The sequence below is a fragment of the Bradysia coprophila genome, unplaced genomic scaffold (genome assembly GCF_014529535.1).
Source record: "Bradysia coprophila strain Holo2 unplaced genomic scaffold, BU_Bcop_v1 contig_358, whole genome shotgun sequence".
NCBI lineage: Eukaryota > Metazoa > Arthropoda > Insecta > Diptera > Sciaridae > Bradysia > Bradysia coprophila.
Genome location: NW_023503616.1, coordinates 2,377,870 through 2,391,465, shown reverse-complemented (window position 1 = coordinate 2,391,465; position 13,596 = coordinate 2,377,870). Strand labels below are relative to the sequence as shown.

At 34.0% G+C, this 13,596-nt stretch overlaps 1 protein-coding gene across 1 annotated transcript; it reads right to left on the bottom strand.

Moving 5' to 3' along the window:
- Positions 1-6,053: 6,053 nt before the first annotated feature.
- LOC119081783 (decapping nuclease DXO homolog) lies at positions 6,054-8,053 on the bottom strand. The gene is made up of 3 exons (XM_037190993.1): positions 7,269-8,053; positions 6,870-7,213; positions 6,054-6,520 (listed from the first exon to the last, which is right to left on the bottom strand). Exons 1-3 carry the CDS (start codon positions 7,840-7,842, stop codon positions 6,311-6,313), a joined length of 1,128 nt encoding a protein of 375 aa, XP_037046888.1. The 5' UTR covers positions 7,843-8,053; the 3' UTR covers positions 6,054-6,310.
- Between the last annotated feature and the right edge of the window lie 5,543 nt (positions 8,054-13,596).

Below are 13,596 nucleotides of genomic sequence, written 5' to 3'. Positions count from 1 at the left end.
TTACAAGAAGAACTTTACCGTTTTTTTTAAATTGCACTTGAAATATTTACATAAATAAAATTTTAAATTCCGACCGTATAACATCAACCGTTTATTTTGATACTAAATTGTTTGCAGGGAATGTAAAATAATTGCCTAGGAAATTTTGTTGTTGACACATAATGTGTTTTTTCTTCCGAAAATTTGAATTTTAAAATTTTTGTCTAAACAAATAAATTGAAACCCAAATCCCATAACTTTATTATTTTATTGCATTTGATGTTTTAGGCAGGCAGCAAAAAAACAAAAAACCAAACTCGAAACACACACCAATAAATTAATTAAGAAACTAAATGTCGATCTGAAATTCAAATAGATTTAATGTGACATAATAAAAATTAATAATTACTTTATTTAACGTTTCGAATTTTAAATCAGAAGCGATTGACAATAATGTATGCATTCGATGATTTCGTTGGACTTTTATTGCCAATTTCTGGTGCTCTAAAACTGTTTCTTAGCGGTAAAATGAATCGTATAAAACCGACTGCTCGAAATGATTAATTATACTGATAAAGCTTATTTAACGTTTACACAGAGTTAAATCATTCATTATAGAAATTAAGACCATTAAGACGGTATTTTGATTAGGAATATAGTTAGTTGACTCAGCACCACGTCTTTTAGCAACTAGGAATCTTTTAGAAACTGCAAGCACATCACCACATTATATTGATTAAATCTGTCTGTCACTCCTTTTGTTTTAAGTATAGCCTAATGATACCAAATCATATTCATAATCATAATCATATTTTGTACTTTAGCCACTTACCGGAAGGATTTGGAAAATTTTCACAAATGTACGAATACGAAAAATTCGACATATTTCCAAATCCTTCCGGTAAGTGGCTAAAGTACAAAATATGATTCTAATATGCTAGTAAACACTTGATACAGTGCCGCACTGGCCATACTAGGAAGTCTGGAGATACCCGAGGAACATATGACACAATTGAATCAGTTGGTTTTGTTTCAAATTTTATAGGCCCTAAACGAAATTTCCCGAAGCGTAAGGTGCCAGTAACTGCAGCCCTGATTTAAAATTGTCACACACGTCAGAAAAATTGAAATAGACGCGAAGAAAAGTGGAATTATAGAGAATTTTTGTGTTAGTATACTTCAATCAAAATTGAAGCTCAACGAAAGTCGTGCCGCGGTAGGTTCATGGTGTCATGGATAGTAGAGGTCACTACCTACCCAACGACACCCATATCTTCGAAGTCTATCGTTGTAACTTTTTGAAAACACTCTGCAAAAGTTGGAATTTTTTTCCCCTAAAATAGATACTGAACCACATACACTAATTATTTCGAGGATTTTTTTTTTGTTGCAAATGACTCAGGAGGATCACCTGAATCGATTACGGTGTACCCGCCGAAAATCGCTGATGGCTTGTTTTCATGTTTCATACAACTTGGTTGAAGTTTTGGCGAATTGACTCTTAAACGTTTAAAAGAGGGTATATTATAGCAAGAGGCTGTCAATATAAAAAATTTAGTATTTCGACAGAATCTATTTTTATCGCACTAGAGCGAAAACTCGTTCATTTCGATATGAAAAAGCGCTAAGAAAAGCTCATACATACACACACGGAAAACCGACACATTTTCTGTTTCTGTTTCTGATTTCTCCATATAAAAATGCATGCAAAATTCACAAATTGTCGGTTTTCGAAATTCAGCGAGTGTATTACAAAGATAAATTACAGACTCAGGCTATACTGTATAAATTCACAAGAGTTTTCCAACTCAACCCAGAAAAAACTGATTGTTTGATAACAAAAAAATAATTTTTGCTGTAAATAAGACCTCAGTCAAAAATTAACTCATATTTGGCCGTTATTGTCGAAAACAGACTTCAGCCACGTAGGACCACTGATATCTGAGACTAAAACGAGAAATGACACAATTTTACATTTCATTATAAAAAGCAATATATCGCATTAATATCACTTCTACAGTATATGGGGGCTTCGGCTTTTTATTGTAAAGTGTATCTGCAATACATAATACATCAAAGCGGCGCACAGTCTTTGAGAACTCAAAATTCTTGATTCTAATATTGACAAATGATAACGATTAATGAAATTCGTGTGATAAATCTTAAATATTTTTTCTCGGATAACCTGTGTGATGCCTCAAGTTCAGAAAAGCTAGAGAGATTGGAAAAAAAGAGTTGAAAATTTTAATATTTTTTCTTCATAATTCTATTTAATGTTTATACGATGTCGATAATATGAATGTACGAGCGCGCACTAAACACATGCTGTGAACCGTTGTCATGGAAATCAACTAATATGTTAATGACAAATGAAGATGTACAAATGATTTCACAGTTAGGTTATTATTCAATGAAATTAAAACAAACTTTTTTTACCTTAGCTTCGGGTCGACTGGCCTAATCGCTAACACCATGTAGGAATGAAAATAGGCAAAGGAAATTAATCTCTATCGCTTTTTTTGTTCTATGTTTCGTTGTTTCATGGATATATTTTTTTTTAAAGAAATATTTTCAAATGCTTTAGTTCAATGATATTATTTATCGATTTCAAAATCGAAAATAAATTAATAATTCATTAATGGATTGGTTTATAATTAAAAAAATTCGACGATGGAAAATATTTTCGTTGTGGAACCATGTGGGCGTCTGCCTGTAATGATGAGTATTAGCAAAACCAAAAGTGGTATGAAAGATCTTAAAGCTTCTTCCATCTTCTGTGGTCAATCTAGTCAGAACCATATTTTTTGAAATCAATTCGAATCAAAAATGGCTTTATACGCTTAAAAACAAAGGGATCTAGCTTGGGCTTTACAACTTTGGTTTAAATTCCAAATATAAATTAGGCCGATTAGACATCAGTAAAACAACTGATTTAGCAATAACAGAGGAAAAAAAACTGCTGGAAACCTCTTACTGCGAAATTAAACTTAAACTATAACACTGCACGAAAAGATCGAGGTGAATACAATATTTAATGTACTTATCGGCTCTCGAGATCGGCCACCTAAAAGTTTTATATTTTCAACTAGTGGAGATCTCACCCCATACCCGTTCGTCCGGAATGTTGCTGCTCCACAAACAAAAATTTTCGAGTTTCTTCGTATGTCAAAAATATTTTTCAAAATTTTTGAGCCTTATTCTTAGCCCAAAATATCCATAAAGTTTAAAATTTAAAGCTCAGCTTGAACCTTTTAGAAACGCTAAGTATATCCCCGTAGAATCAATAGATATCTTCCTTTTTTGCATAAGATTTCGCTGACTCTTTCATAGAAAATCTTTTACTTCATCATTTTAAACGTAGATAAATACTTTCTAAAGATAACATTAACATGCCTCATCGCGTATTTGTATCAGATGACTGGCCGTTAAAATATACAAAATAATTAATCCAATTGATTAAGAGTGTTAACCGGGTAAAAGTTGTAAAAGAAAATAAAAATTCCAAATAGAAAACTTGTAAATGTTTTATTTCCATTTCGATTCTTCGATTCCCTCGTGATCTGAATGCTGTGTGTATAATATACATATATGAGAGACACCTTAGAATGAATTAAATATTTGAATTTTTATTCTCACATAAATTATAGATTTTGGTGAATATAACCAGTTTTAGTTCATATAAAATTTAAAACAGTTTAGTTTTAAGAGAATAAATTCAATCGGCAGAAATTTGTTGTTTTTCGAAATTTTATTTTACACTAAATGCGATGAAAACTGAATTCAGTTAAGGTCAGTCATTAACCTTTCAGCACTCAGCAGGAATAGAATTAGAAAGATTTATATTTATTGAGAGACTGTGATCAATGCTTTTGCCTATATTTTCACATAAAATTTGCATTTAAGAACTATCTTGCGATCATGTGGTGAATGGAATGAACATTAAAAAAATTGCAAAGTAAGATGTTTTTTATCCGTTGAAACACGATATTTACATGCGTTGACATTTACAAGCGTCAGCTATCGAAACTAATTAATTCGTTAAACCTAATGAAGTAAAAGATTTTCTATCATTGAAAGGACATAGTTCGAAAGAAATTAAATAGATTCGATATATTGGTGTATTTGTTAGTCGATTGATGATATCTTACCCTCGTTCAAAAATAAAAACTCACTGAAGCACCGAATATAGCCGTAATATATAATACTATTTGTAAGGTGTATCTCCAACTTTTCATAGTGGGAACGAAAGGTACACTTTCGCCAGAGAGTAAAAAATATTGCAAATTTAAAAGCAAAGCAGAGGAAGATCTGTAGGAGATTATGTCTTTTTAATAACCTGATAAGTAATGTTTCATCGACTCAACATATATCATCCACTTAATTTCTAGACATTTGAACTAAATATTTCCTACAATTCGATGAAAATCTTCTACTTCAATTGTTGTGAGAAAATTACTACTACTAGCCAGAACTCGTCGTTTACTTTCCTCGTCGTTGGCGATAACAGAATGACATAGAAGTCCAATTTCCATTGGAATTTTTCGGCATGAAAACATTTACATTTGAAGTTGAAAATAAATGGACGAACATAATTCACCCATTTCTGCTCAGTCATTCGTGACTTATCATAAAATTATGTACAACATAGACTATGGGCATAATAAGTCCAAAACGGTTTATTATCAACTTCACAACAATCAAATCATTCCACATCCACATATTGAAATATCAACAAAAATATTTACATCAATAAATCATAACTGTCTTTCACACCGTGCTAGACCTCACAAACATACATCAAAATGTTTTGTTATCCATCACATTATATTCAAATTTATTGAATATATTGATCATTGAAGCACCGCAATATGATTATTATAAATGAAACCGGCTTCGATCCAATATCCAATATGTATATAAACGTTATGCATATCAAAAACTATCATGGTTGTGTATCCATCTAACGTAAAAGATGTGCTATATGAGCTCACAGGTTCATTCGTCGAATCTTACACATTTCACATTCTGAAGAATGGCATCCCAATTCACTTTGGTTATGCTTATGTGATGGTTGAACAGTTGAACTGAACCGTTCAAGACCATCATCATGCTGAGTGTATATTATTGATAAATCTGATTCTTTGACCTTTACCCGCGCTGAATTGGATATTTATGTGGAGATTTTATTATTTTGTTTATTTTTTCGAGCCTCTTTTTCTGTTATTTTTAGTTGCTTGCATTTTAATGCGGTTTTTTAACGGCAAGGGAATCTTTGTGTAACAACTAAATCTGCTACACCACTTTTGTTCGAAGTAAGTTCTCCATAAGTTTGAAGGCTGATCTCCACTGATATCTTAAGAGGTGTGAAGAAATTTTGAAGCCGATTTTGGGATCCAAAATTTGAGGTTCATCTAGGACACTGACAAAAAAGAGTTGAAAATTTTACCTGTAGTGAGGGTAACTTTGTCTTCGTTATCTACCACAGTTGTGTTTTTGTATGGAACACTGTAACTTTGAGACAATAGCTTCCAGCTGGTGGCAAATTTATTCGAAACAGGTGAGATTTTGTATCTCTTTTGTGTCAGTGTTTCACATTACTGTGAACTCCCTGTCCCTTGACATAAAATATTTTACTTTACTAATGAGGTAATGTGGCCATGTGGAAGATCCTTTCCCTCGCTCGTAAAGAAAAACGCCATACTTTTCACGTGAAATAATTTGATATCTCGTATCCATATATGAAGCCCTCGGATACTTTTATTCATCGTGATGATGAGTAAAGTACCTTGGGCTGAAGCCCTCTGGTACTTTTACTCATATAGATACGAGATATCAAATTATTTCACTGGTATAGTAATGTACTATTACTTCACTCACTTAACTTAACTTGTAGTGTACTTTTAAAGTACGTAGTACTGTTAGTTTGATTATTTAGATTGAGATTGAAATCATTTCTGGTTCTGTTTTGTAGGATTGACTAGTGTTTACTCACCGATTGTCTGCTGATTTGTGACGTAGAAAAATTTAATCGCAAAGCATGAGAATCCGGTCCCGTGTAGTTACAAACAAATATATGCGTTTGGAATGTTATTTCTTTATTCTTATTCTGTAACATTCATCATCGGTAAATGAGTTTTTCAAAATAAAGTTTGATTTGAAATATTTTTCACCATACATCATCTAAGAAACTACAAAAACATGATAAGTTGCAAGTGTAGGTCGTTTTTAGTGAACACTTAAAATGATTGTTTCGCATTCAGGCACGCGGATAGACCAAAATTACCAAAATATAGAAAGTGTCAACATTTTAGCTTTTACTTTAACAACAACTTTAAGCACTAGTCTCGTTCAAGTACCAATCTGGTAGAAAGGAGTACTCATTTTTACCTCGGAATATGGTGCATTGAATGGTTTTGTTGAGCTTACAATCGTAGTCGAATTTGTAGACTGTATGCGGGGAGTCCACGTTCCGGCAGATCCAAAGCACAAAATTCAGAAAGGTTTTTAACAGCTCGATGCACTTTGCTGGTGACCAGTTGGCCTGTGGGAAAATATTTTTTTAGAACAATCGGTACGCCATGTGGTTGGTTTAAGCTTAGTTTTTTTTTTAAATTTCGATTAATTTCATCGCATTGAAGAAACATTATTTCCAGCCGATATTTCAATCAGGGAGGTACAGACAGTGCCGCACTGGCTCAAAAAAGCCCTTCGGGCGTTGTGTGAAGAAATTTTTCAAAAAGCCCTTCGTTGTCATTTATCCATACAAAAATCAAAAGGCCTTTCGGGAATCGCCCGAACGCCCATAGGGCCAGTCCGGCACTGGGTACAGATATACTATGTATGTAAACACTCCAGTGCAAATCATCTAATTGAAATGCAGATATTCTCACCTCTGCTTGGCTTTTCAGAAAATCTATTGGTAAATTCTCGACTCTGGTTACAATTCCTTCTCGAGTACGGTAACCAACAGTGACTTCGGAAATACCAGCCAAAAATGTGTGAGCCCACCATCTGCAATGTCTGCTCTCACTTGGACCCAAACACGTCTTCAGCTCAACGAATTTTAATCGATTAAAGTCTGCTTCGGTTAAGTCAACCGCAGTACTACTATCCAAGCCATCCATTTCAGCATTATATAGCAATGAGATGTTGCCAATACCACTTTCGAAAACTCCGTAAAATTCTTCGGATTCGATGACGGGAACATCGGTGACTGGATCGTCTAGCGGGTTTTCTAGTATATTCGTAAATGTTAGGAGATTTAGAATCATTAATTAATGCGGTCTTACCGCTCAGCAAATATTGTTCGAATTTGAAGCCATACGCAGTCTGAATCGTATGAAAGTCATCTCCATCCGGTTGGCAAATGTAAACATTCCCTTTGTATTTCGACACAATCAGTGACCATTTTTTATCGGTAGTGTACTGAGGACACATTATCTGCACAAGTCTACCTCTGCTACAAATTATGTCCGGACTTAGTAATCTGCCTTGGAAACCAAATCCCTCGTTGACTCTTAATCTATTCAAATTATTGACAATGAAACGAAGTAAGAAATCCATTTTTTCCCGCTTTACACTCTCCGGCTTGGGACGGAATTCCTTCAATCCGTCATTCAGATCAAGCCGTACATTTTGAGATTGAGGCATTTTCAGATATCGTAGCTGCGATGCATCGGGAACAAATTCACGATACTCATTCACACTGAAATATCCAATCATTTGTGGCTGATTGAATATTAATGAATAGAAAGACATTGAACTTCGCTTCTTGCGGTCATAACTCCGATAATTCCAACGATCATTTGTTTTATTGATGAAATAGTCCACTGGATTAACATCTGTATCAAATTTTTCTTGCATTTCGGATTGATGAAAATTGGACACCGGTAAAGGTTATTTAATAATTAATTTGATCACAAAATAAACAAAAATGTCAATGTAGAATGAAAAACTAAAAGTTACCAGGTCTATCATGCAATTGCGAATTACCTCAAGTGTAATAAGTCAGAAGCCAAGCTTTCAAGTCCACGTCTTTCAGAACCTTACGATAAGCATAGCTTTTTGTATGAAATCTTTCGCTTACCTTTCATTTTGAGCAATAAAACTGAATAAACAGAAAGAAACCTGATTCACCACCAACTACTATATTACTTATTTACTCTTTCCCCTAGAGATCCTTGTAATTTCTTACCGGTGAGAATTGTTATTTACGTATCGGGGAGAAAGTGATTTTTTGGAACCCGAGCGGAAACAGTAACGTTATTATTGAACAATTTGGAACTACTTGAGAAAACGGCCTGTTTTGTGATCAGACCGACCAATGGCCGGTAGCTGAGCAATCAATTTAATGAACATTTTTATTTACTAGGTCCCGGCCTTTGGCGGGTAGGCCCCTTGACTGATATTAGATAATTTGGGTTTCCAAGATAGATTTATAAGTAATTTATGGGAAGTATTTATGACATTATGTTTCAAGTAGAGACTTTTGTACCATGGGCATAGGCGTCATGGGCTTCAAAATTCGCGGGCGGTGGGCAGAGCATGGGCACTTTCATAAAACGTGGGTGCTCACCAAACTAGGACTTTTCATTGTACATCCTTCAATTCAAAATTGTCAACAAAATCATGAATAAAATTGATGAATTTTCAACGAATATCAATCACTTTGCATGTGAGCTTCATTAAATGAGTCCATACTAGTCTTCTAAGACATAATTTGTAATTTTATTTCGATTTATATATTTCACCCAATTTGACCTCATTTCGCTTAGATATCTTTTTTATATTATTTTCTTAGACTAAACTGTAATTTTCATTGGTTGAATGTTAACAAAATAATCTGAAATATAAGGTAGAGGCCGATCAAGGTAGTTGATAAATGAAAATTAATAAATACTAGTAACTAGTATAATTTGCAGCTAGTTTCTCTACCACTACCAGTTAGGTTCAAATGTGACTGCAGACTTAAAGTAGGAATAGTTCATTACGTCCTTGTTTGGAAATTTTTATTTTGCCTAGAGGGAGCTTTGTAGCCAGAGCCGAAGGCGAGGGTTATAATCCCTCGTGGCAAAATAACAATCTCCAAACAATTACGTAAGGTATTTTACTTGCGAACCCCTGCGAAAATGAAAATTTCAGTTTCGCAGGGTGCGGCAAGTACAAACAATTTGCTGGTAGAAAACTATCATTTGACAGTTGATGTTAATAACTGACACGATGCTATGAATTGTTTTAAGAAATCATAGATCATCTTCAAGGCCGCTCCACGATAACAAAGGACACCACGTTAAAAAATCTCATACAAATGAATGAATGAACGAAACTTAAGTAAGGTTACTTGTAAAAGTACCGTATCTTGAAGATGATCTATAGCATCGTGCCAGTTATTAACATCAACGATTACTTTTTATAGATTTTATTTTGCCATCTTCAATTTGAAATTATATTCCTGTTGAGATTGGAAATATTAAAAAAAAACTTTTACAAAATTTACAAGTTCAACGATTTTTTACATTTTGCTACGTCGAATCTGAAACTTAAGAAGCACCACTTCGATTCTCTCAACGGCCTGTTAGCTCAGCTGGAAAGTCTCAGCCTGGCGTGGGAGAGATACCCGGTTCAAATCCAGTGAAAGCTTTTGTTTTTTTCTTTTTCTTTTTCTTTTTTTGCTTGTGAGCCTTTTGTAAAACTAAAAAACAGATGATTGTACCATTACGAATCATCAATAAGCTTCGACCAAATCTCAAATTGACAATTAAACGTCATAGCCTGTATAACACTTACTGTACGTTTTAAATGTACATAGTGTACGGATAAGTAAACCATTGGTCTTATCGCGTTTTTGGGCGATTTAAACGTAGAACTTTTTTTTGGGTGTACATTTATTCTAATTTGATAACATTCGTTTGATTAACACTCAGACATGTCATCCCACCAAACCACATCTCCTCGGCCAAACGGGCTCATTTACGAACTTCACTGCGATTCGATTGAAACAAATTTCAAGAAAATCGGACTAAATTTACGCGATCTAGAGTGTCTAAAAGCATTTAGCGTCCTGCCCTTACACTCAGATATGTCATTCCACCAATCCGTATCTACTCGGTCGGCTGAACTCATTGACGAACTTAGCCCGTAGAATTCAATTGCGATTCGATTGAAACCAATTTCAAAAAAATCATACCAAATTTACGCGATGTAGAGTGTTTACAAGCATTTCCTGAAGGAGCTTTATTTCATTTTTTTTGGTAACGGAGACTCATTTCCAACTTTTTCAAAAATAAAAATTTTTGGTAACGGACACTCATTTACAACTATAAAAAATTTTGGTAACGGACACTCATTTCCAAATTTTTTCAAAAAAATTTTTTTTTGGTAACGGACACTCATTCCCAATTTTTTCAAAGAAAAAAAAAATTTTGGTAACGGACACTCATTTACAACTTTTAAAAAAAATTTGGTAACGGACCCTCATTTTCCGCCGTTAGACCCTGACTTACAGTCAAGGGAATATGAAAATATTCAATATGGTTTACTGTTTACGGTAGTCTACATCTATGGTTTATCCAAAGATGTCGAATGATGATTATCGAGATTTGAAGAAGTTGTTCCCATGAAGGGGTCATAATTCTCCAGAACGTTTCATTTCATTCTTTCTTAAGATCAACTTTTTTTCAGAAACGGTAGATGTAATGCAACAAAATCATTAAATCTGTTCCTTCATTCGTGTATCTTTGTGTAGGGATCTGTCACTTCAATATTTTTTTCATACATTTTTCTATATAAGAGAACACTCTCCAGTGCTCATTGTTTATTCTTATAGTCGTTGTCGACTATAATTGAACACTGGCCAGAGCTCTTCGTTTATTTTGTGTGGTCGATAGCAAAATGGCTAGCCATTTCTATACAATTTAGATCGACTTGAATTTAAATCATTATAAATACTACAATCATATTAAACATAAAAACGACATTTTTTATAGGCAGAGTGCACTTATAGTGCCGCGTACATTTGTGCATAATATTCGCGCATTATCCCTGTGTCTCACTGTACTCAATAATCAAATATTTCAAAAATCTTGTTATAAAGTTTCTTTGTGTAATTTTTATCAAACACAATCCGATATACTTCTGGTCAGAACATATTGCCCAGTAACCAAAATCAAACAAGTATAACGCGGTGCGTTGTAACTATATTCATATATGTATGCATATATGCGCGAGTTATGCGGCCACAGTATATTCCTCACAAATAATAATCGTATTAAAATATTACTCCTAGCGTGTCGTGTGGAGAAATTTATTTACATGAACATAAAGCAAATAACATTGGCTTTCGGGATCGTATTTCATATAATGAGACACCACTAGAAGACAGGTACATATGTATTTTATGATTTATAGGCTATTGAACGAAATGCGCGCGATAATCATGCTGTGAGTAAAGTGGAGTCCTGTCTTCAAACATATTAAAGGTGCGGTTTATTGTACAATAAACTATTCGTCCTTTATTATTGTTGATAATATTTATCGCATTTTGCATATTTTAAGTTTTAAATATGTTTTATTTAATAGGATTAAAAATCTTGGTATAACACGAAAATGAAGAAAATTATGAGCTTGGTTGCGTATTAAAAAAAAAAAAATTGAATCGAAGATGCATAATGTGAAATGCATGTTTGGGCTTAAAAGCAGTTTTTCGATTTGACTTATTTCTTTTAAATAAAATATTCTCTACGTTGGCATGATACTTTTTTATTCATCGGAAAATATAAATATTATAAAGATAATTCGAGCTGAATACTGAATCGATAAATTAAATGCTCAGCACAGTAAATGAAAATCACTATTAACAATTTACCCAGCCTATACATTCATTGGGATACTAGTTATTTTCAATGTCTAGATACAAAATCATTTACTTATTGATTTTAACATTCACACAGCTGAGTCAGAGTTTATCCACAAACCGTCACAAAAAGACATTTCATATTTAGAGTACTGAAACTGGACAGTGTATCTGCATCAAACAAATTTTGTCACTGTAAAAAAATCTGGAAACTTTTGTCCCTCAAAGCACTTTTGCATATTTTGCTTATCGCATATTCGTCTTCAAACAATTTTTAGATATTACATGGGCCTAACATTTTGTTTTCAATTGATTTTGGTGTATTTAAAAATCTTTTATTAATGTTTGTTTAAAAGACTGCCAAGCGTTTGTGATAAAATCTTGCACTTCAAAATATGAGGTAAGCGGTAGCTCGCATATAATCTCCCAGTCGAATAACATCCACAGCGAAATCTGCTGTCCAGCTTTATAATATCCACTGTCCATTTTCCTCCCGTCCAATAATATCCAGTGATCTCAGTGATATATTCCTTATTATACAAAATGTATTTCATTCTACAAAATGAGTGGATACTTTTGGTCTAGTCGAAATTGAACTGGCCGATATTAGACTGGACGATTTGTAACTATATACAATTGTATTGGAAGTTAAATGACGCTGTGTGGATCAATGAAAGTAAATGGATAGGTATGGCCAAACATTCAAATTTGTTCTAGCCGGAGCACATACGCCACCTCAAACGAACTCATTTCTAGTGCAAATTTCCACTAGAAATGAGTTCGTTTGAGGTAGCGCCATGCAAATCCATATGTGCTCCGACTTGTATGGACTGGCTATACCTACTTATCTACTTTCATTGGTGTGGATGTTATTAGACTGGGGAATATTCATGTTATTCAGCGAGGTTTTCTCGAATATTGATTGTTGAATATTAAAGACCATCCAATGCACCTCTCGTTTTCATCGTTTTCATCGTCCACAAACATATGAAAAACCACTTAAAACAGCAAAGATATCTCAATTTTAGTTTTCATTTCCATACTAAATCGCAAAATAGAAAAACTGACAGATCGTAATAAAGGAGAAGCTCTCTCTGACGTATACGACTAATGGCGTGGATTATGTTTCTATGCTCGCCCATGATTTAAAAAGAATTATCAACTGAAACATTAGGGGGGTCCAGAATCGTATGGGAAAATAAAAGTTTCGAGAAAGTTGGCGGACCCCGGGGAAAACGAACCTATATGACCCACTGATAAAAAATATATATGGGGCCGATGCGATCCGAGTTGGTTTATGGGTCGCGCAATGACGAAATATGTGAAAAACCACGAAAATGAGGGTTAATGAAAAATTGAACGTAACTAACAGATGCTGAGGTCACTTCTTAAGGTGAGTTGGATTATTTCACTTCAGAATAATCCAAAGAGACAGATTTAATGATTTGTAAGTGCATTCGCAGCTCCCAAGTCAGTCATAGATTCGTAATCTGTTCACCCAGTCTTTGGGTTCTTCCAAAACATTTATGGGATGTGCATCGGATATATTCATGTCTAACGAGAGCTTATGGCATAAGTTTTCATTGCAAAAAGAAATTTTTTCGAAAACAATTTTTTGAAGCTATATAGAAATCGATTTTGGTGCAAAAATGTCAGGGTCGTGAACTCAGGCAATTTTCAAATGACTGTTACGTCAAGACACCAACTTGAAACTTATTGTGTGTGGGCTCGTTAGAAAGCCACTGTCATTACCTTTACAACGACAC